The 21,422-nt window shown below is 39.1% G+C and overlaps 1 protein-coding gene across 2 annotated transcripts in view; it reads right to left on the bottom strand.

The window, feature by feature from the left end:
- LOC114465729 (unconventional myosin-Va-like) overlaps positions 1–21,422 on the bottom strand; it is a 37,064-nt gene that overhangs the window by 8,690 nt on the left and 6,952 nt on the right. Inside the window, exons 12-34 of one of the 2 annotated variants that reach the window (XM_028450925.1) lie at positions 21,259–21,399; positions 19,723–19,848; positions 18,195–18,278; positions 17,863–17,961; positions 16,559–16,656; positions 16,392–16,478; positions 14,538–14,646; positions 14,252–14,463; positions 13,999–14,155; positions 12,165–12,404; positions 11,827–12,063; positions 10,217–10,295; positions 9,991–10,133; positions 8,400–8,513; positions 6,141–6,266; positions 6,002–6,058; positions 5,711–5,917; positions 5,487–5,554; positions 3,724–3,798; positions 3,001–3,199; positions 2,823–2,916; positions 2,604–2,747; positions 310–464 (exon numbers count right to left, since the gene is read on the bottom strand). In XM_028450925.1, the coding sequence (XP_028306726.1) occupies positions 310–464; positions 2,604–2,747; positions 2,823–2,916; positions 3,001–3,199; positions 3,724–3,798; positions 5,487–5,554; positions 5,711–5,917; positions 6,002–6,058; positions 6,141–6,266; positions 8,400–8,513; positions 9,991–10,133; positions 10,217–10,295; positions 11,827–12,063; positions 12,165–12,404; positions 13,999–14,155; positions 14,252–14,463; positions 14,538–14,646; positions 16,392–16,478; positions 16,559–16,656; positions 17,863–17,961; positions 18,195–18,278; positions 19,723–19,848; positions 21,259–21,399 (3,051 nt within the window). Of the gene's footprint in view, positions 1–309; positions 465–2,603; positions 2,748–2,822; positions 3,200–3,723; positions 3,799–5,486; positions 5,555–5,710; positions 5,918–6,001; positions 6,059–6,140; positions 6,267–8,399; positions 8,514–9,990; positions 10,134–10,216; positions 10,296–11,826; positions 12,064–12,164; positions 12,405–13,998; positions 14,156–14,251; positions 14,464–14,537; positions 14,647–16,391; positions 16,479–16,558; positions 16,657–17,862; positions 17,962–18,194; positions 18,279–19,722; positions 19,849–21,258; positions 21,400–21,422 lie in introns of both variants that reach the window. The other variant, XM_028450924.1, reaches the window with a different exon arrangement.

The following is a 21,422-nucleotide window of genomic DNA, read 5'->3' as shown; positions in this document are numbered from 1 at the left end:
GTGTGTTGTGTTGTGTTGTGTTGTGTGTGTTGTGTTGTGTTGTGTTGTGTTGTGTTGTGTTGTGTTGTGTTATGTTATGTTATGTTATGTTATGTTATGTTATGTTATGAGCTACTGTCCTGCAGCATCTTGTTAGCGTAGTCCTCTCACTTTATTATGTTTCCATGGTTGCGATGCATTGTAGACACTTATTTTAGGTTTGTAAAAAAGTTTGTGTTGTTGTTTTTGGTTGTTTTTTTTTAATTGGTGGTTTTTAGTTGCAGCACACTACTAGACTCAAACTGTTGTCGTAATGCAGTCAGAACGAACCTTAATGACTCCTTTGATGCTGCTGATGGTGGAGTTGAGCAGCTCGCTGACTCGCTGGTCGTTGTTCACATTGTCTGCGTATCGTAGACACATGAAGATGATGTAGGCAGGAAGTCCAGGAGTGAAGCTGACGGCGACACCCCGAGGCTTCAGGTCTGGAACAAAACAATAGTAGAAGCACAACAACAACAATAACCTGCTGTGAAAGCAGAACTGACATACTATATATATATATATATATATATATTAGAGCTGCACGAATATGGCCAAAGTGATCATCACAATTATTTGGATCAATATTGTAATCATGATTATTAATCACAATTATTCATCATGTTAGGGAAAATGTCTGTATTTTTATTTAACTACTTTTTAACAAAAAATATGTGAAGAGTTTAGAGTGCAAAAAGAAAAGCTTTAACTTAGAATATTGATAAATACAAAAATTTACTCAAGAACTTGAAATGTACTATGGGCTAAATATATAAATCTGTTACACAGTAACGTATAACAAAAAGTTAAGAACATCAGGATTCAACCTACAGGTTTTGGGCAAAAAACAGCAGCTTGTCAACATTTACTGACTTGAGTGTCCAATTAATTAATTAATACTAACTAATTAGATACGTTTTTCTTAATAATAACTGGTAAAAAAGCAGCGCTGCAGGTTGGTTGGTCCACATGACTCGCTCTCATCAGTCCAGTTTACAGAGAGAGAAGTGTTGCTCTCTTGCTCTTAAAGCTGATATCCGGAGTTTCTGAGAAATCTATGTTTATGTATGATTCTTTTGAAATGTGAAGAAATACCTAACTAGTCTTTTACTATGGTCTACTGCCGGTGGTCATTCATATACATTAATGTATATAAGTCCCACCTTCTTCCTAAAGACCGCTATATAAATGCAAGAAAGCGCTGACTTTGCCCAGCCAATAGGCTTCAACTTCCTGGAGCAGACCACTGTCAATCAAAGTTAATGCGTGTGCACCATCACAACAGCAAACGGGTATCACTCTGAGCAGCGTAGTGTCATGGAGGAGCGCTCCGAAACTCCAGCTACCCATCCCACGATTGACAACAAATAAAGCTTCTACTAAAAACGAAAAGAAAAGTCCGGGTACAAAGCTTGTGGATAAACGTCTTTGTGACCGCAACAGAATTTATCTCGGAGCTGCTTTTCAAAGGTGGAGGGACTTGCTGCTTTTAAAAGGATTAACTTGTTTTAATCAAAAGTGATGTTATGTTATTTGCAATGCGAGTGCACAAATGCAGAGGCGTAGCTTCTGGTAGATTGGCAGAGGCAGGGGAGGAAGTAGAGCTATTGAGAGCGGGACATCGAGACGTTCTCTCAGAAACTCCGGATAGCAGCTTTAAAGGGTCCATATTACGATAAATGGACTTTTCTGTGCTTTCAACATCATAAAAGTGGTATTAGGGCTTTATACACATGCACATAGTGTTTTTTTTTTTTCATTGATTCCCTCAATCGTTAGTTAGAGGGTGATTTGCTCCATTCTTCCTGCAGGGTGAGCCCAAACTCCAATTTGATGACATGTTCCCACTTTGATGACGAATTTGACGCGGCACTGAGCTGGAGAAGCCGTGCCTCCAGGAAGCTCTCTGCCGTGATTGACACGTAAACAGACACGCCCACAACAAAGGTGAGCATGTCAGCGTCCTTCGCGCAGTGCTATGTATGTATTTTCTACAGTCTATGTATGTACAGGCGAACGCCCCGCCCCCACGCTCTGTCTCGTGTTAATAAAGCAGCATGAGCTCGGCTATGGAGTGGGTGGGAGGAGGGAGGGCCGTCCTCTGGCCCTACGTCACCGTGCGGGGAGGAGGAAGTCAGTGTCCCGTCTACAGACACGCCTACTCATGAATATGCATAAGTAGGCCACAAATCAACTTGTTTGTGTAGAGTTGCAAAGAAAGTGACTTTTCAGAGGCTAAAACTCTGGAAAACAGTTGAGTTTGGGAGAAAAAATAACCTCAAATACTATATTTTTGTGGTTCTTAGAACAAATGAAGATGGGTAAAAAATAGCATGATATGGGACCTTTAAGGTTGCTTAACAAGCCTTAATCATGTGTTCGCCCCCTGGTGGTTGGCTGACTACTGGGGTTGATAAAGTTCCTGATTAGATAAGAGCAGAGTGCATTTTGAATGTAAAATTTACCAACGATCAGGTTGATTTAACCATGGAGTCCAAAATCACAATCACAATTGAAATTGGATTAATTGTGCAGCCTTTATATATATATATATAGATATATATATATATATAGTGACATACCTGTGACCAGGTTCTTCAACAGGCGGTTCTCGTCCCCCTGCTTGTACCGTAGCATGCCCTGGTACTCCTTCTCTTTGCGGGTAATGTTCACGGCTTTGATTGTAGCGCTCTTCACAGAAGGAACATCTTTTCCCTGAAAGCTCACTGAACGCACCACTTCATTTGCATAACGTTGGAATAAATGTGTACAGTAAATCCTAGTTAAAGTGAGCAAAGTACCTTCATAGTCTTTAACCTTTGTCATGTATAATTTCAGCTGTTTTGTCGTCTTTCTCAGGCATTTCTCAAGGTTTTCTCGCTGCTCCAGGAGTTCCTGAAAGCATTTAGTAAAGCTGGGTTTAGCGTACAGATGAAGAACACGTATAGTGTACATCCTGATTCCTGATTCCTTACGGACCAAGTTCTCATGGGTGAGGCAGGTGATCTCGTGCTTCAGACGGGTGTCGATGCGGGCGTCTTCAGGCAGTAGCAGGCTCTGAGCCAATAGTTTCTGCTGCTGCTCCTTCTCCTCCTTCATCCTGTTCACCTCCTCCTGCAGCTTCTGCACCTCCTCACGCTGGGAACGACGCAGATCCTGCATCTGACCCTCCAGGAGCCTCGACGAGGGACAGATGGAGAGAGCTCAGCTTTAGTTTGGATTTCATTTTTCATTTTTTTTTTCATTTATTTATTTAGCACACATTAAAAAAAACAACATTTAAGGTGCATGAAGGGAACGGAGCCCAAAGGCTTGTATAAGAGCTCCGCCCCTTTCAATAAACACAAACAATTTAAAATAAAGACAAACAAACAAACACTTATAAAACAAGAAACAAAATTCACAATTAATCTTTGATATATGAGGAAAACTAACATTTAAACAAAGTTCACAAAAAATAATATATCTAATACAGTTATATTGTAAATTTCAAGTAAAAGTAAAAAAAACCTTGAAAAGTGTGTTGAAAAGTCCATATGGAAATGAAATAGACTATAAAGAGGCATGTGAGGACTTCTTAATATCTATTCATATATCGTTTAATACTTTAAACCTGGGCAATACTGATACCATAAATGCACTAATGTTACTTTTGGTAAACAATAACAAAACATGGAATAACAAAAAAAAAAAAATCTTCACCTGTTGGTCTCTTTCAAGCCTTCATAAGCCAGATACAGTTCTCCGTCTTCGTTCAGTGTGTGGATGTCCGTCATTCTGAGGAAAAACACAGAACGTCGTTACAAACCTCACGATGACACCAGAGTTCCTGTTGAGGCCAAAGCATAAAAGGTGTTTTTAAAACATGCACAATTGTAGTGCAGTGCTGTTTATCAGGGCTTTAGTAGAGATTAGACACAGATAGTAGTTGGATGGGAGACCACTGAGAATTCCAGGTGCCACAGTGGGGGACAGTAACCCCAGTGATATCTGTCATTGTGTCCTTGGGCAAGGCACTTCACCCACATTGCCTAGAATGAATGTAGTATGTGAGTGAGTGAGTGTTGGTGGTGGTCGGAGGGAACGATGGCACACTTTGGCAGCCTCGCTTCTGTCAGTCTGCCCCAAGGCAGCTGTGGCTACAATGGTAGTTTACCACCACTAAGTGTGGAGTGAAAGAATAAGCCCTTGATTCTGTAAAGTGACTTTGAGTGTCCAAAAAAGCGCTATATATATATATAAAAAATTTTAAAAAAAAACTCTTCCTCACCCTCCGTGGGCGGTCTCTCTTTTTTCCTCCAAGCTCGGGTCCTCTACCAGAGGCCTGGGAGCTTGAGGGTTCTGCGCAGTATCTTTGCTGTTCCTAGAACTGCACTTTTCTGGACCGAGATGTCTGATGTATTTCCTGGGATCTGCTGGAGCCACTCCTCCAGTTTGGGGGTCACTGCCCCGAGTGCCCCAATGACCACGGGCACCACTGATGCCTTCACCCTCCAGGTTTTCTCCAACTCTTCTCTGAGCCCCTGGTATTTCTCTAGTTTCTCGTGCTCCTTTTTCCTGATGTTGAAGTCGCTAGGTATTGCTATGTCGACCACAACGGCTTTCCTCTGCTCTTTGTCCACCACCACAATGTCTGGTTGGTTCGCCATTACCATTCTGTCCGTCTGTATCTGGAAGTCCCACAGGATCTTGGCTCGGTCATTCTCGACCACCTTTGGGGGTGTTTCCCACTTTGACCTTGGGGTTTCCAGCCCATACTCTGCACAGATGTTCCTGTACACTATACCAGTCACTTGGTTATGGCGCTCCATGTAAGCTTTCCCTGCCAGCATCTTACATCCTGCAGTTATGTGCTGGATTGTCTCAGGGACCTTTTTGCACAGTCTACACCTGGGGTCTTGTCTGGTGCCGTAGATCTGGACCTCTATTGCTCTGGTGCTCAAGGCCTGCTCCTGTGCAGCCATGATGAGTGCCTCTATGCTGTTCTTTAGTCCGGCTCTGTCTAGCCATTGGTAGGATTTCTTGCGATCCGCCACTTCAGTTATGTTTCGGTGGTACATCCCGTGTAGGGGCTTGTCCTCCCATGACGGAACCTCCAGCACCTCATCTTCTGTTCCCCATTGTCTGAGACATTCACTGAGCACATCATCTGTTGGAGCCTTGTCCTTGATGTATGGATCTTGGATGTTTCATCCTGGATAGTGGCTCTCACACTCACTAGTCCTCGTCCTCCTTCCTTCCGGCTAGCGTACAGTCTCATGCGAGATATATATATATATATATAAAATTGATGCATTATTATTATTAGATTATTTAAAAGCTCTGAGAGGAGAAGCAGGTTTTTAGTTTTGTCTTTTTTTCATTCAGTAAATCACCCAGATTAACTTCAAATCCATGTGGGTTATTGATCACTCATTGTGTAGTAACTTGTAACTAGGTAGACTGGTTAACAGTGATGGTCTCACCTGTCAATGTCTTTATATGAGGAAATCTCTAAGAGATCTAAATTCACTCCTTCTCCAAGTGAAGAATCCTGGAGGTCAGATTAAATACATTATTGATTACATTACATTACATTACATTCAGAGACTTTCAGAAGATGAACACAGAAACTCTATTGACATGGTTGTAGATAATGAGATTCAACTGATTGTTTTGGATGGTTAGTGTCGTTGGTTTAACTCCAAACCTTGTGCTTTAGCGCCTCCTGTCGGACCATGTGGGAGCGTAGAAGCAGCACTTCCTGTTTCCTCATGTCCAGCTCCTCAGTGGAGGAGTGGAGCTGCTCCATCAGAACGCTGTAAGGTTCTACATCACTGCTATCATTGCTCAGGGAGGTTCGTAGCTCGTTCAGATCCTGCTTCAGTTTCTTGTTCTCCGTCTCCATCTGCTGTCGCTGCATTAAAAACAGAAAGTTCACAAAGGTTGTTGATGGTTTAATATGTTGCAAAGAGAGGTAAAGTGTAACAATGAATCCTACCTTCAGTGTCTCCAGGTCCAGTTCTGTTCTGCTAACAATCTTTAGCTTCTCTATCTCCTGTAGAATCGCACAAACAAACAACAATATAACACAAATATGTTTTATTCAGCTCAGTGATCACATTAGTGACATGTCGTACTTTGTCCTTTTCCTGCTGAGTTTCCTCTTTTTTGTCCAGTTGCTCCAGCAGTGACTGTTTGTCCTGCTCCAGGTCTTTTACTCTCTTCTGGAGCTTCAAAAGGACGGGAAGGTCCAACGTCTCGTCCTATAAAAACACAGCGAGCACTGGTACATCAGAGCCTTCACAATGCTGCACTGATGGGATTATTACAGACAAAGGAGGGAAAAGTCTCCCCAGTCCAGCTCTCAGTGTGTTTTCATAGAGCTGGAGCCGATCCCAGTTTAGTCTGGGACAGAGAGGAGGATGGGTACTGGGTCACATCCCATTCCTAAAGCAGAACATCAGTGTACCAGGGTTGTTTCCACTGAAACAGGAGGCGTGAAGAACAGGCCACTGGTCTGAACCTCCACACTATGATTACATTGAAATCCATAAAAACAATAATTAACAGAGACATTTATTTTCTTTGGATGCTGTGGATACTGGGACTCAGTGAAAAACCTATGTTATCTTTCAAACCAACTTATCTTTAAACTGCAATAGTAGCAAATTACCTTTTTGAGGTGGGCCAAGTTAGTATGAAAGTGGTGGACGTGATGTTAGTCAGAAATCTGTGTTTCTCCTGCTGGTGGAAAGATGTTTTAAAAGAATCCAAGTAGAAACGAAATGCCTGATACTGAACTAAAAGTGATCAAAGTTAAGATAATTACAACAAAAACTGAACTGATTTGTGTCTTACAGTGTTTACAAAGAAAAAGTTAAAGTTTACTGATTAAGAAACATTATATACACATAAAGTCAGCATTAATGAGACATAGACAGGGTTGTTGTTCCTAAATCCTCCTTAAAGGTGCAGTCTGCGACTCTTATAAAAGTAACTTTTTGTCATATTTGCTAAAGCTGTCACTATGTAAGGACAGCTTTACATCAAACTAGTAGTTTGTGTAAAAAAAAAAAACAGACTCATTGAGTCCCTCCTGCTGCTCCTGCAGCCTTTGGCAGATTGCCAGAATGCACTGCGACCGAGCAAAAATAACCAATCAGAGCCAGGATTGTGTTTGATGGACTGTCTGACAGCTGTTGCTCACAGTCCCCGCCCCTTTCCCGGAACTAGAGCGCCATCTTTTTTACAGTGTATGGTGTGGAGGAGTAGAAGATGAAATTGGTGACTTTTCTGCTTGAAAGGTAATTACTGCTGCTTGATTTACATTATGGTTGATTTGTTATTGTTACACTAGAGCTCTGTGGTGCATGTGTTGTTTCTGTGTGTGCGCAGCAGCCTCCGTGTGGGCTTCTGTAAGTGACACTGTTGCTGCTGAGAGAGAGAAGGGTAATATGCTTTTAACAGAGCATGTTATATTACTGTGATGTTGCTGTCGGGCTAACGTTAGCTTGTTAGCTCCACTGAGGGAGGGACTTTGGAAAGTTTGGAGGCAGGGCAAGAGAGCAGCGGGGAGGGAGGGATCTGAGACTGCACCTTTAACCAAAGAAGAAGAATAAAAAACATAACGTGCCCACACTTGAAAACCCTCGGCCTGACATTTAAAAAATCCTCAAAATATCAACTGTCACGAAAATGAATTTACATTGATTTATTGTGACCGAGCTAAGCACTTCAGTGAATTTATAGTTGGATATGGTTCATCCTTTACATTTATAATACCGGTAGGAGAATAAAACATGATTAAATATGATTGCTCACCTGTTTATGCATAGAGAGCCCTGAGTGAATGTCACCTTACAGCAAGGTATCAATGGTCTACTTCCTTTCCTTCTTTAAAATCAGTCCACGACAAAGTTTTTTTCAAAATCCTCAAAAAAAAGCTGTTTTTTTTTGCCAAAAATCAACCGACCGGATTTTTTTTCATTACCTGGAATCCCCATATTAGTAGCAATATTTTGCTGTGAGAATGGTTGGTGGATATTGCATTAAAAGACCTACAACACTCTACACACACAGACAGACAGACAGACAGACGGACAGACAACGAACTGATGACAATGAAACACAATTTATCTTTTTATAAGAGGCCACTGACCAAATTCATGTAATATATTAGCTTACAGTCCTGACTTAAAGAAATAAAGTAAAATACATTTCAGGCACATACCAGTGTAAAAAACACGTGGTGCATTGTTTTTTCATTTGTTTCACGCATGTTGACGTGTTACTGTAAGTCAGACTTAAGGAGAGAAACAGGTTTTGTGTTTCATTGTAATGTCATGTTTTTTTTGTTTTTCCCCACAGTAAAAATAAAAGAGCAGTGAGTGTTTTACCTCTATGTGGGCAGAAACATGGTGTTCTTCAGCCGACCCAAAGCTCTGAGTGAACTCTGAAGAGTTAGTGCTGTAGTTGGAGTCCGTCCTTCTGTCACTGGATTTACTGATAATCTAAGTAAGAAAGAAAAGTATTTCGTATGTTACAAATATGTCTTTTAGGAGTTATTTGGAGATACTTAAAACAAATCATGACTTGTTATAGTTTGTGAGTCACAGGGATCCGACAAAAAAGCTTAAATTCAGATAGGAGCGACATGATTTAGGACTTAAATGGTAATGGTAAATGGACTTGATTTATATAGCGCTTTATCACCACACTGAAGCAGTCTCAAAGCGCTTTACATATCAGCTCATTCACCCAATCACTCTCACATTCACACACCAGTGGGACAGGACTGCCATGCAAGGCGCTAGTCGACCACTGGGAGCAACTTTTGGGTTCAGTGTCTTGCCCAAGGACACTTCGACACATAGTCAGGTACTGGGATCGAACCCCCAACCTCTCAATCAGAAGATGAGCCACGGTCGCACTTAAGACAACAATAACAAAAACCACTAGGGGTGTATTGACTAAGATGTGAAATAAAGGCTAGTAAACGTCCCTAAATCATTGGTGGAGCTGTTTTCTCACCTGCTGTGGAGAATTCACTAACATTGTGGCGCTAATAGGTGGCGTCCATTTATTTAAATGGTTCAACATGGAGAGGTGAGTGCACAGACGCACTAAATGACAATCAATTATGTAGAAAACTAAATACACAAATAAAAATGCTGTTTAATAAACGTATCCCCCCCCTAATTGAATGCGTCTGCTCCGTCACTTCCTGTAACTCTGTTCTTATCAGTTCAGCTTTGGACACAAACCGTCCTATTGATCTGTTGATGACATTGATCTGAGCTCCTGAGTAGTGCCGAGTCATCGCTTGTTCCATCTCTGTGTAAATGATGACTCGGCTGATTCTGGTCTGACGCTCCGTACCATCAACGAGACACGTTGAGAGAGTTCTAGTGGAAACATGTAGAGGAACATAGACACAGCTCAGGATCCATGGATCTGTGCACAGCGACTCTCTCCACCACAGCGTGTCACAGCACAGACTCCAGCTGTTTTGCTCCCTCACACACACACACACACACACACGTTAATATTGACTATTGTTTTATTAAAAATATGTTCTTATACGAGAAAGGTTAACTGGAGCCTTTTTTTAATATCTCTGCTGTGTATTATGTCCACATTAACTGCAGCTTTGATCTCTGTGTGTGTTTACACATGCCTCTGAGTTGGACTGGTTTCGGCACAGAAACAGTCACTGCAAACAGTTCCAGATTTGATTAATTGTTTTGCGTCCACTGTAATAATTTATTAGGATTTTTTTTTTTTGTTCCCCTTCTGTAATCATTATTATTATTATTATTATTATTATTATTATTATTATTATTATTATTATTATTATCTATGGTGGTTTTGCTGTTGCATCCTCATCAGAATGAGTTTGTGTTTGATGTGATTTTGTTGGATGCAGCATTAATTGTTGGATGTGATGGTTCCACGAATCCAAAGTAAATCCTGAATGAAGTTCCTCACCATGCTCAGGTCCACTTCCTCCTTCAGGTCTCCGTATCTTTGTTCCAGCTCCAAGTGCTGACTCTGCAGACTTTGGTATCGTGAGCGTTCCTCAGCTAACTCCTCCTCCAGATGTGTGATGTCATCATTGTTGGTGTTCATCCCTGAGTGAAAACCACCAGTTATATTTGACTGCAGCAGGTTTTCACTGAACAACTGTGATGGTTTAAACCTGTTAGATGTTCACCTTGTTCAAGGATTTGCTGGTTCAGTTCATCCACGTTGCTCTTCAACATGTTGATCTTCATATTCAGCTCATCTACCACCTAATATAGTAGGGTGAACATTTTATATGCTTAAAAAAGATCTAAAGTTGTTCACAGCCAACTGTAAAACTGACTGTTATTTTCCTTAAATAAAAGGTGCTTATAATCTATGTCTAACAGTTAGTTTGAGTAATTTAAGTCGACTGAAAGAAATTTAGCTGCTAAGAATTTTATTAGTAAAATAATACCATGTTTCTTATAATTACTGTGGAGTAATGTAATTAAATAGCATAGCATAGAATACAATTGGACAGAATAAAATAAAGAAACGGCAAAAAAAACCCTGGATTGTAGAACAGCAGCTGTTTTACTTTTCTTACTTATATTTTCTCAAATTGTTTATGAACAGAATAAAAAAGAGGAATAAAACCAGAAAATTGTCTATTTTCTTAGACATTACTTAGACTGAAAAGTTTTCGGTTCTTGTGTCTGGAAAGGTTTCTCAAAGGGAGTCCCTGATCTATGTGATGTATATCTATCCTACCTGATCTATGTGATGTATATCTATCGTACCTGATCTTTGTGATATATATCTATCCTACCTGATCTATGTGATATATATCTATCCTACCTGATCTATGTGGATTATATCTATCCTGCCTGATCTGTGTGATTTATATCTATCCTGCCTGATCTATGTGATATATATCTATCCTACCTAATCTATGATGTGATATATGTCTAGCCTACATGATCTATGTGATATATATATCTATCCTACCTGATCTATGATGTGATATATATCTATCCTACCTAATCTATGATGTGATTTATGTCTATCCTACCTGATCTATGTGATATATATCTATCCTACCTAATCTATGATGCGATATATGTCTATCCTACATGATCTATGTGATCTATGTCTAGCCTACATGATCTATGTGATATATATATATATATATCTATCCTACCTGATCTATGATGTGATATATATCTATCCTACCTAATCTATGATGTGATTTATGTCTATCCTACCTGATCTATGTGATATATATCTATCCTACCTGATCTATGTGATTTATATCTATCCTGCCTGATCCATGATGTGATATATATCTATCCTGTCTGATCCATGATGTGATATATATCTATCCTACCTGATCTATGATGTTATATATGTCTATCCTACATGATCTATGTGATATATATCTATCCTATACCTAATCTATGATGTGATTTATGTCTATCCTACATGATCTATGTGATATATATCTATCCTATACCTAATCTATGATGTGAAATATATCTATCCTACCTAATCTATGATGTGATATATGTCTATCCTACTTGATCAATGTGATATATATATATCCTACCTAATCTATGATGTGATATATGTCTATCCTACATGAGCTATGTGATATATATCTATCCTACCTAATCTATGATGTGATATATGTCTATCCTACTTGATCAATGTGATATATATATATCCTACCTAATCTATGATGTGATATATGTCTATCCTACATGAGCTATGTGATATATGTCTATCCTACATGATCTATGTGATATATATCTATCCTACCTCCCTGTAGGTGTTATTCTGCTGCTCCAGCTCCTCCTTGTGCCTGCGAGTCATTTCCAGCTCCTGCTGTAGGGAGTAGATCTGCTCCAGTAGAGAAGGAACTCTTTCTGCCTTGACTCTTGACTCCTGCTCTGACCTGACAAGGTTTTCCATCTCTCTGTCGTGCTTCTTCGTCTCCACCATCATCGTCTTTGTCACAGCACTCAGCTTCTCACTGAGCTCTCTGTTTTCTCTGAGCTGCAGGAGGAAACACGTCAACACTCATGGTGGGCATGTGACTGAACCCTCCCAGTGACCCGTGTATCAGGAGTAAACAACCAATGTTGGATAAATCTCACATGCTGGTTGATCTTGTGCTGCAGCTGCAGGATCTTGTTCTCCATGCCCACGTTGAGCTTCTTAAAGTGCTCCACAGAGCGAGCTTCTGCTTTCAACTTCTTCAGCTCCTTCTTTGCCCTGATGCGACGCACACAGCTCTGCAGCAGGACCACCGCAGCCAGGAGACGTCTGTAGCGCTGCTTAGACATCCAACCCCTCACCCACCTCTGGATGACCACGACTTTCTGCTCAAACATCATCTGGAACGAAACAGGAACAATCATTGTCATCATGTCATTGGCTAAAACATCTGTATCACACACAGTAAATACACAAAACACATGACTTTGGTTCAGCACAGAGAACTAAACACTAGAATCATTTTAGTGTCAACTGAACTCAGGGTTTTTCATTAATATTTACGTTCTAATTAACATTCTGTTAGAACCACTGTTTTTCTACTGTCTCACAAAAGCAAAAATATGTAGTAGAGTTTTAACATATGCTATATTATGCAAACATTCATTTCATTTGGTACCTAATGGCAAATGAACTTGATTTATATAATGCTTTATAACCACTGAGGTATAGTTTCAAAGCATTTTATTCACACACACTCACACCAATGGGAATGCGCTGCTAGGCACCATCAACCATTGGGTTCAGACCCCTCAACCACCTGAGCCACAGTCACCCCATAATAATATGAATAACACATTGTTTGAAAATATCATATTTAATAACATCAACTCATAGAAGTGATTGTCTGAGGCACATGTTTCCATTCCGTAACGTTAATTTTCCGTCCCCACAAAAGCAACGACAGAAATAAAATCCTATTTCATTTTGATGCTGTTTATTCACCAGCTTTTGGAGAACACACAGGAGCCTCTAAAAGGCTCTTATTGTGGATGAATTCCTGACCCAGAGGCAGCAGACCATCATGTTATACCTGATTTTTTTAATTTAATATACAGTAGTTTACAGAGTTTCATTCTCATTTTGTTAAAAAAACTGAAATAAAAGAAAATTGAGTGGAACATGTTTGTCCCTTGAAAATACAATAAAAGCATCATCAGAAATCTCTACTAAAGTTTGATTCCCAGGCAGGAGACCGTCCGCTGACCAAAAACATGTGAATTAGGAGAAGTGTAGTGACTAATTTGTCCTTCACGAATCAGTGTCAGATGTTTGTGTTACCATGGCGTCCTGCCATTTTTCTAGAATCACAGAGTGTCTGTTTTATGTCACGGTATGTTTCCGTGAACACTCTGATGAACGTGTCCCTTTAAATGTTGTCGCTGCAATGAATTGTGGGTCATCATTATGTGGTCTCCTTCGGTAAAGGATGCATCAGTGTTTCCTAGGCTAAAGGAGGTTATAAAGGAAGCATTGAGCCTCCTTTCCTTAGCTCAAACAGAATTGGAACGCTTCTTATCATGGCCGTCACTTAAACACTTCCACTTTAAGGAAAAGTAGATAGGAAAGGAGATAGGAAGGAATATTAGGACCCAGCCTTTGTCTGAAAGATTTAAAAGATATATATATATCCACGTGGTTTTTAAAGAGGACTTGACAGATTTTGTTATTATTATTATTATTCTACATGAATTTTATGTCGCACTTTTCTGGGTACTCAAAGTCGCTTTACAATGAAGGGAGCAGTGTTGGGGTTTGGTGACTCAAGGGCACCTCCAGCTACCAGAACAACTTCCGTTTTTTTGGTCCACACCAGTACTTGAACCGGCGACTCGCCGGTTTCCAATCAATGGCCCTACGGACTGAGCCACTGCCCATGTAAATAAAAGTTTAATTCAGCCCATTATCCATTACATTATAGTAATGTGTATTTACCTTGTAGTACATCTGTCTGGCTGTATGAGCCCTCCAGCAGCACTGAATAGCCATGGCTGCGTAGCGCTGCCGCTGATAGAGCCGTCTGCTCGCCCACATCCTCACGTAGCTCTGAATGATCACTGCTGCTCTGGTCTGCAGCAGGAGTTTAGCGTAGCTGGTTTAATAACACACACACACACACACACAGACAGAGACAGAGAGGAACAGGGTCAGTGAGGTTTAAAACTCTTAAACCCATCCATGCACTCACCAACGCGCCTGATGCCCTCGCACATGTTTCTGGATGATGATGGTACATTCCCTCATCCTGAGGTAACTGCTGCGTGCTAACCAGCAGCGTATGGTCTTCTGGATGCTAACACAAGCCATTCGCAGCTTGTCAGAGCGTAGCTTCTCCAGGTAGGCCACCTGACCAGCCCTGAAGAACAGCTTGTTTCTGCCAAACTGGTACATCTCCTGGTTCTGTCAGATACAGATACACACAGGTAATTAAAAACCTCTATTATCACAGATGTTCTAATCAAGAGAACATTTACCTTGATGAGTTTTTCCAGAAGGTTTTTGCAGGTTTGTTTTCTGTCTGGAAGGACATCCCTCCACTTCACCAGGACTCGATAACGACTAAAAAACTCCTGATACGTCCATCTGTAAGTCATCTGATCTCATAAACAGGACTGAATCATAACATAACCTAATCGCTAGAGCGGACATGGGCTCGTCTGCGAACGGTCACATTTACAGACCTTGGAGTTAGCTTACCAATAAACGGGAAGAGATTGGTCACCTTTATAATAAGTATTGACTAGGCCACTGGGAGTGAGGCCCAAAGACCAAGGCAGGCTGACTTGATAATAATGTATCATGTTTTTCTGCAGTCAGTGCCTTCTCCTCGCCCTTCTCTCTCTCTCTCTCCTCTGTTTCAGGTGTGGTGAAGCTGATGATGGCAGTTCCTGATCTGTGGTTCACGGCTCAACTAGTCTGAGACACTCTGATGTTCTATCTCTCTATCCTGTTCTGTTGACGCAGATGGCTGCCACCTCTGAACCTGGTTCTTCTGAAGATTTCATCTTGTGAAAAGGGAGTTGTTTCTTCCCACTGTCGCTAAAATGGTTGTTCATGTGGATCTTGTTGGGTTTTTTCTTTCTTGTTATGAATTTATGAAGTCCATTGAGATGACTTTATTGTAATTTGCACTATACAAATAAAGTTGATTTGAATTGAATTTAATATGAGACACACAGCCCTATTTTTATATCAGTGGTTCCCAATCTGTTCTTTCCCATGTACCCTCTTTGCATTTTTTGTCAAGTCATGTGTACCCTCGTCATATCATACCCTCTTCGTACTTTCATATGCTTTTTCATTTGTGGAACAGTGGGCTCTCCTAAACCCCTAAACCTGTCTCGAACATTGGTTCTCCAAGACTTCATCTACAAATAAAAACAATGAGTGGTATTTTTTATTTATTTTTAATCACCAATGCAACTTTTATGTGAATACAGTACTTCGCCCACGTAAAATGCAGCTACAGAAATGATTGTCTCCTACTGTCAGAAGTGCGATAAAATAATCCCGTCTCAACAAATGACAAGACAATATAGTATTTCATTGAGCAACAATACTGTTAGTTTGTGGTGAATTTGTCCAAAGTATAGCTTAAAAAAGGAATGAGGAACATTTTGTGATTATTATTAAATCTTTCCTACTCCAGCAACGTGCTCCTGTACCCCTTGGGGTAGGTGTACCCCTGTTTGGGAACCACTGCTTTAGATTATTTACATTTATATATCACATGATGTACGAACCACTTTCTGGTTTCAGAATTTAATTCTATTACAATGCATTTAATTTTTGTAATGTGTGAGCATCAAAAAGAAACTAAAGCGAAACACTGTTTACTTATCTTTGTTAAACTGATGATCATCAGTTGTTGTATTAATTATTAGCGATGTGCTGATACAACTTTTTCATTTCCGATATGATACCAATATTACAGCCTTGCGTATCGGCCGATCACGATATTGATCCGTTATCAGCATGAATCATACATACTTTAAAAAAAAAAAAATGTAATAAAAAAAATAATTATTACTTATTTTGTAGTGTGGAATGTTAAAAAAGGCTTGATCAAGTGATTTACAGCAGTGGGTATGAGAAAAACGGACCCATTTATTATTAACCAATTTGTTACATACATTTTTAACTTTCAACATAATATCTACAGTATTCTACAATTGAATAAAACAAATAAAAAATGAATTAAGAAAAAAATCCCGATCAGATATCGATATCTGATCGGGATTTTTTTCTTAATTCATTAACTCCTATTAATTATTATTAATTGTTTATTAAGGCCATGAACTGATGCTGTTCTGGTGTTGAACACTGACCGTGATGGGAATCCTGCTGCTGAGATTCTGATGGTTTCCAGGATACCACATGCTCTGAGCTGCTGCACAGCTCTCACTGGGTCCAACCTGTAGGAAAACATGAACACACTATAAATGTAAAGCATTGGAAGCTGCTGCTGCTACTGAGGAATAAAAGCCCTGCTCACGAGAACGGGGCCTTGTGGTCGTTGGGTTTGATGCAGCGCACGTAATGAGGCGTGGTTGCGTTCAGCGTCTCCATCAGCAGATGCAGCGACTGTCGAAACTGGAACCAGAACAAAACAATAGAGGATTATTAAGAAAACATGCAAATGTATGATTTAATCAAAGAGAAAAGTGGATTCAATAGGTGTCAACTTTTTACACATGTTTCACACAAACAAAACATTACATAGTTAAGAAAATAAAATACATCTATGTGCATAAGGTTAACATACACACAATAAAACTGAAAAAGGTTTGAGATATGATATTTCCTTAAGTTAGCTCCACTTTAGTCCAGTATAAGACAATCAGTTACAAAAGACCAAAGTTAATTAAAGCAAAGTTTTTGGATAGTCATACATCTTGGTATAGGTTTTATGGAACACAGCTAGGGCTGGGCGATTTTGCTTTAAAAAAAAAAATTCAGATTTTTTTAAAGAAAAATTCAAGTTTTGATACAATTTTCGATTTTTTTTTTTTTTTCAATGCACTTAAAAATGACTGCAGACATCAGATATATTGTCAAAAGTGCAACTTTATCGCTGTGATTGTCCTCTAGAGTTAAAATGCATAGAACAATCCCAAAATAAAAAGTAAATGAGGTTCTGTCATTCAACAATTTCAAGCTTTAACCCAGGCTTAAGCAAAAGTGCAACAGCAGCTTCACAGTAGCTTCAATTCAATCAAATAACTGCATATTTTACAACATATAACATGACAATTAAAAAAATAATAAACTCTTCCCTTAGTATCTCAGCATAGTGTGAATAAAAAATGAAACATGCCTGTGGCACACATATAGCCTACTCAAAAGGTAAACAAGAGGGCTGACTCACATCGCGCTACGGTAACCCACAAGGATGGAATGCAGAAAAAGTCAAAAAAAAAAAAAAAAAAACTGGGGGAAAAGAAATTAAAAAAAAATATATTTTTGCAAACTCGAATTTGCAAAATAAAATTTATTTTTATCTACAAATCGATTTTTTTGCCCAGCCCTGAGCACAGCTACATTAACTCTTTTTGATAACATCCAATCCTTATTTCAGTCCCACAGACAATGAAAAAGAACATATAACACAGGTATCAGGGGCTCAGGGATTTGAACCAATGTTGATTATCATCTAAGACTGGAGCTAAAACAGTAGCTTTCCTCTCCACTGTTTAAAGCAGGGGATCATCTATTCTGGATGTTTTCCTTTTAACATTGTGAGAATACACTTCTGCACAATTCCCTCCATTCAGATGATCTGTATATACAGTGTCTCACCTGCAGTCCAACACTTTTCTTTGTGTCTCTCTGAGTTCTTGTCTTTACGCTGGTAGCTTTGTTCTTTTCATCCTCAAACAACTTCAGCAGCAAAACAAACTAAAAACATAAATCAGACCAAAAGACTGAAGTTGAACAGTAGGGGGCAGTGTTTCCAAAGTAAAACTCATTAGTGGGTGTGTTTATTATACCCACAATCCCACATTCTGACACCAAACATTTATTTATTTTTTGGTTTGTGTCCTTTGGGCAGATGAAAAAGTGCTGACTCAGCTTTAACAAATACGAGTCAGACCAACTAAACTATTCCTGGAGGATTTAATAAAACACACCTCGCTCTTCTTCAGCACATTGAGCTGCTCTTCATTCACTGTGTCCTTGTTCTTCTCCAGGAAGCTTTCACACTGGTACTCCACCTACACACAATAATAATTCGTAATATTTATTCATAATTCATGACCTACTCAGCCCAAACCGTGAACATGTTACATATCTGAGCTTGCTTTTTTTTTATTTGTACTGAAACAATGTGACCAATGTGTTCAAGAGTTCCAGGTAGAATTTTGGTGGAAGCAGATTTGGTGTTTGGTGCAGTAGATTGTTACAACATCTGTTCATGTTTTTTGATTTTTGTTTTTTTAAATGGAGTAAAGTGGATTTTTGTAAAATTGTACAAATATGTTATATGTTTTAAAATGTGTGACAAGTTGTTTGTTGCGGCTAGTAAAACATGATGATTGTAATGAGAATGAAGCAATTACATAAATTAACAAAAATAAAAGTGTTGCATGTTTGACCTTTTATGTTGCTTTGACTTTAGCCCTTGGGATTATTTGGTTGGTGACCCCTGGTTTAGTAACTCTCAGTTTGAAAACTAGGACTTATATTACTAGAAACACAAACTGTACCCTAAAAAAATCCAACTATGGACAATATGTACCAATATATATGCACATCCTATGTACACACATCAATGTTATATGATTTGATCAGGTCGACTTACACTTTAAAACCATATTCTACATATTGCTTCCTGCTAAATGGCATTAGAAATTAATAGGAATATATTACTGTAATGCCATTTAACAGGATCAACTAAATGCAATAAAAACGTATATAATAATATACAGTGTTGGGAGTAACTAGTTATTTTTGTAATATATTACAGTAACATATTCCTTTTTGAAGTAACTCAGTAGTGTAACTCATTACAAAAGCGAAAAGTGGTAATATATTACTAGTAACAATTAAAGTAACTCAAGTTACATGCATTTATTTTAAGTGCATTATTTGAGGAAAAAAATATGATAATTATAGTTAAATATAATTTATGGGGAACAAAAAAGAGTTTTCTGCTCCTGAAACAGCAGAAGTATTTGAAAAAAACTTTGACCAAGTGTGACCAGTGTGATATAATTAGTGTTCTGGACCAAAAGTAACTCAAAGTAGTGTAACTCAGTTCAAAAAACAGTAATATTGTAATACAAATATATTACATTTTTATCCCAGTAACTAGTAATATAAATATATTACAAGTTTAGAGTAACTTACCCAACACTGATAATATACCACAAAATGACATAGACATGGCTAAGATGGATTTTACCTTCCACCCTTAGGAATCTGAGATAGGCCGAAACTTTCACTTTATTCACATCTTAAATGCTGATGAAAAAAACTTTCCACATTTTACTGTGATTTTTAGTTTGGCCTTGTACAAAGGTGGGCTGTAGAAATTAACTCAAAAACCCCCAAAGAAATGCAAACGTAACTCAATATGTCACTTTCACATTGACCCTAGAGGCTCTAATAGTGGCTACAGGATCAATGATGGAACGATCGTAGTGTGCGTGTTTTCACCTTGTCAGCAAAGTGTCGTATGATGAAGGCCTGGTTGGATAACCTGGGTTTATCAAAGTGAGCGTTCTGCCTCAGTAAAGTGTTGTACAGCTTCTGGGCCCATGTGGCGTCAGAGCCTTTGGGCATCTGTGGAAACAGGAAGTGGTGACACATACATCAAGTTAGTCAGAAATTCCAAACACAATGTGGGTAGCCTTTCCCAGAGTAACACAACAAAGTAGTCCAAAGTAGTTTCAACAGAGACTTTTCCTGCTTTTCAACACGAGGCCCCAGTAGAGTCTGCATTTAGCTGTTGAATTATAACCTGCCTTTATTTATTTATTTATTTTTAAACTGTCTGAGACCTAATCTGGGACAGAACATTACTAAACTAACTGTGAAGGTATAAAAACTTAAAAACAAACACATTAAAACATCTGATCAATCAATGCTGGTGCTTTCTGTCCCTTTGAACATCAACAGTTGCTATTTTATAGCCATTTCTAATACTATAATTAGAGATGGGAATTGGTAAGAATTTAGCAATTCCGATTCCATTAACGATACTGCTTATCGATTTGATTCCTTACCGATTTTCTTATTGCTTCTCATTGGGTGAGGGAATTAAATAATACAAATGGATTTCTTTGCTTTAATTCTTTGTTTCTTTAATTTCCTGCAGGGATATTAGCTCTCTTTTAATCCACCAGGTATAGATTGTTTTCACTGGATAACAATATATACAAAAGCGCGATATATAAAATTGAAGAAGAATTATTATTATTATTATTATTATTATTATTATTATATATTCTGGCAACAAACATTTGAGAATATTTACAGTGTTCCTTTTAAACTTGAACAACTTCATTCAAAACTAATTCAGACAAACAAAAAATATTTCTGTAAGTACAGCTGCACTTATTGTTTTGTATTTAAACAGTAAAGCTTTAGTTTAGCCTTTGTTTAAACTAAGAGACCTTCAGAGACGCCGTCCCCGTTGTTAGATGTGACGTCATCAGCCGTGTGTGCGAACGTGTAAAAGAGCAAACTAAAGATAACGATCAGTACCAGTCCGTCTCCCGTGTTTGATTACTTGTTATGAGGACATGAACTGCCGACGAGGTGTGTGTTCTTGTGGAAGTTTGTTGTTTTCAGAAGAAAAGTCAGTGCAAGAAGCAACTTTAGCGCGAGTGTACAGAACCCGGAAGTGAGTAGCGTAGCAACAGAGACGCTACAAACGCAGCAGGGAGGACAGCACAGCTGCGGGTGGAGGAGGTGGATTCTCCATGGTGGACAGCAAACGACTATATGGTGGAATGAGCTTCAATTGGTGCTAGCATAAACACAATATACAGGATCTGGGGGAGTTTATCGTTACGTATTTGCGACGTAAGAAGAACCAATAAACGGAATTGACATGCATGCAAACAAACGATTCTAGGAATTAGATTACTGGGAACCGGTTCTCAGAAAGAACCGGTTCTCAATTCCCATCCCTAACTATAATAGAAATGCTTGCCCTGCGGTATACAGTATATCTTATGAAATATGAACCTTGCACTCCTCATCCAGGAGGTCCAGGACGCCCAGTTTGGCCTCGATCAGATCAATGCATGGCTGGTTATCGTAGAAATCGATCAGCGTCCAGGGAATGCCCTCCTTTATGTATTCGTCTTGCTCCAGTTTGAAGACATGCTGAAGGGAACGACGTCTGAAAT

Source organism: Gouania willdenowi, chromosome 6 (genome assembly GCF_900634775.1).
Source record: "Gouania willdenowi chromosome 6, fGouWil2.1, whole genome shotgun sequence".
In the NCBI taxonomy this organism is placed as follows: domain Eukaryota; kingdom Metazoa; phylum Chordata; class Actinopteri; order Blenniiformes; family Gobiesocidae; genus Gouania; species Gouania willdenowi.
Note: the sequence above shows the minus strand (reverse complement) of the source record. Positions and strands in the feature narration are given on the sequence as shown.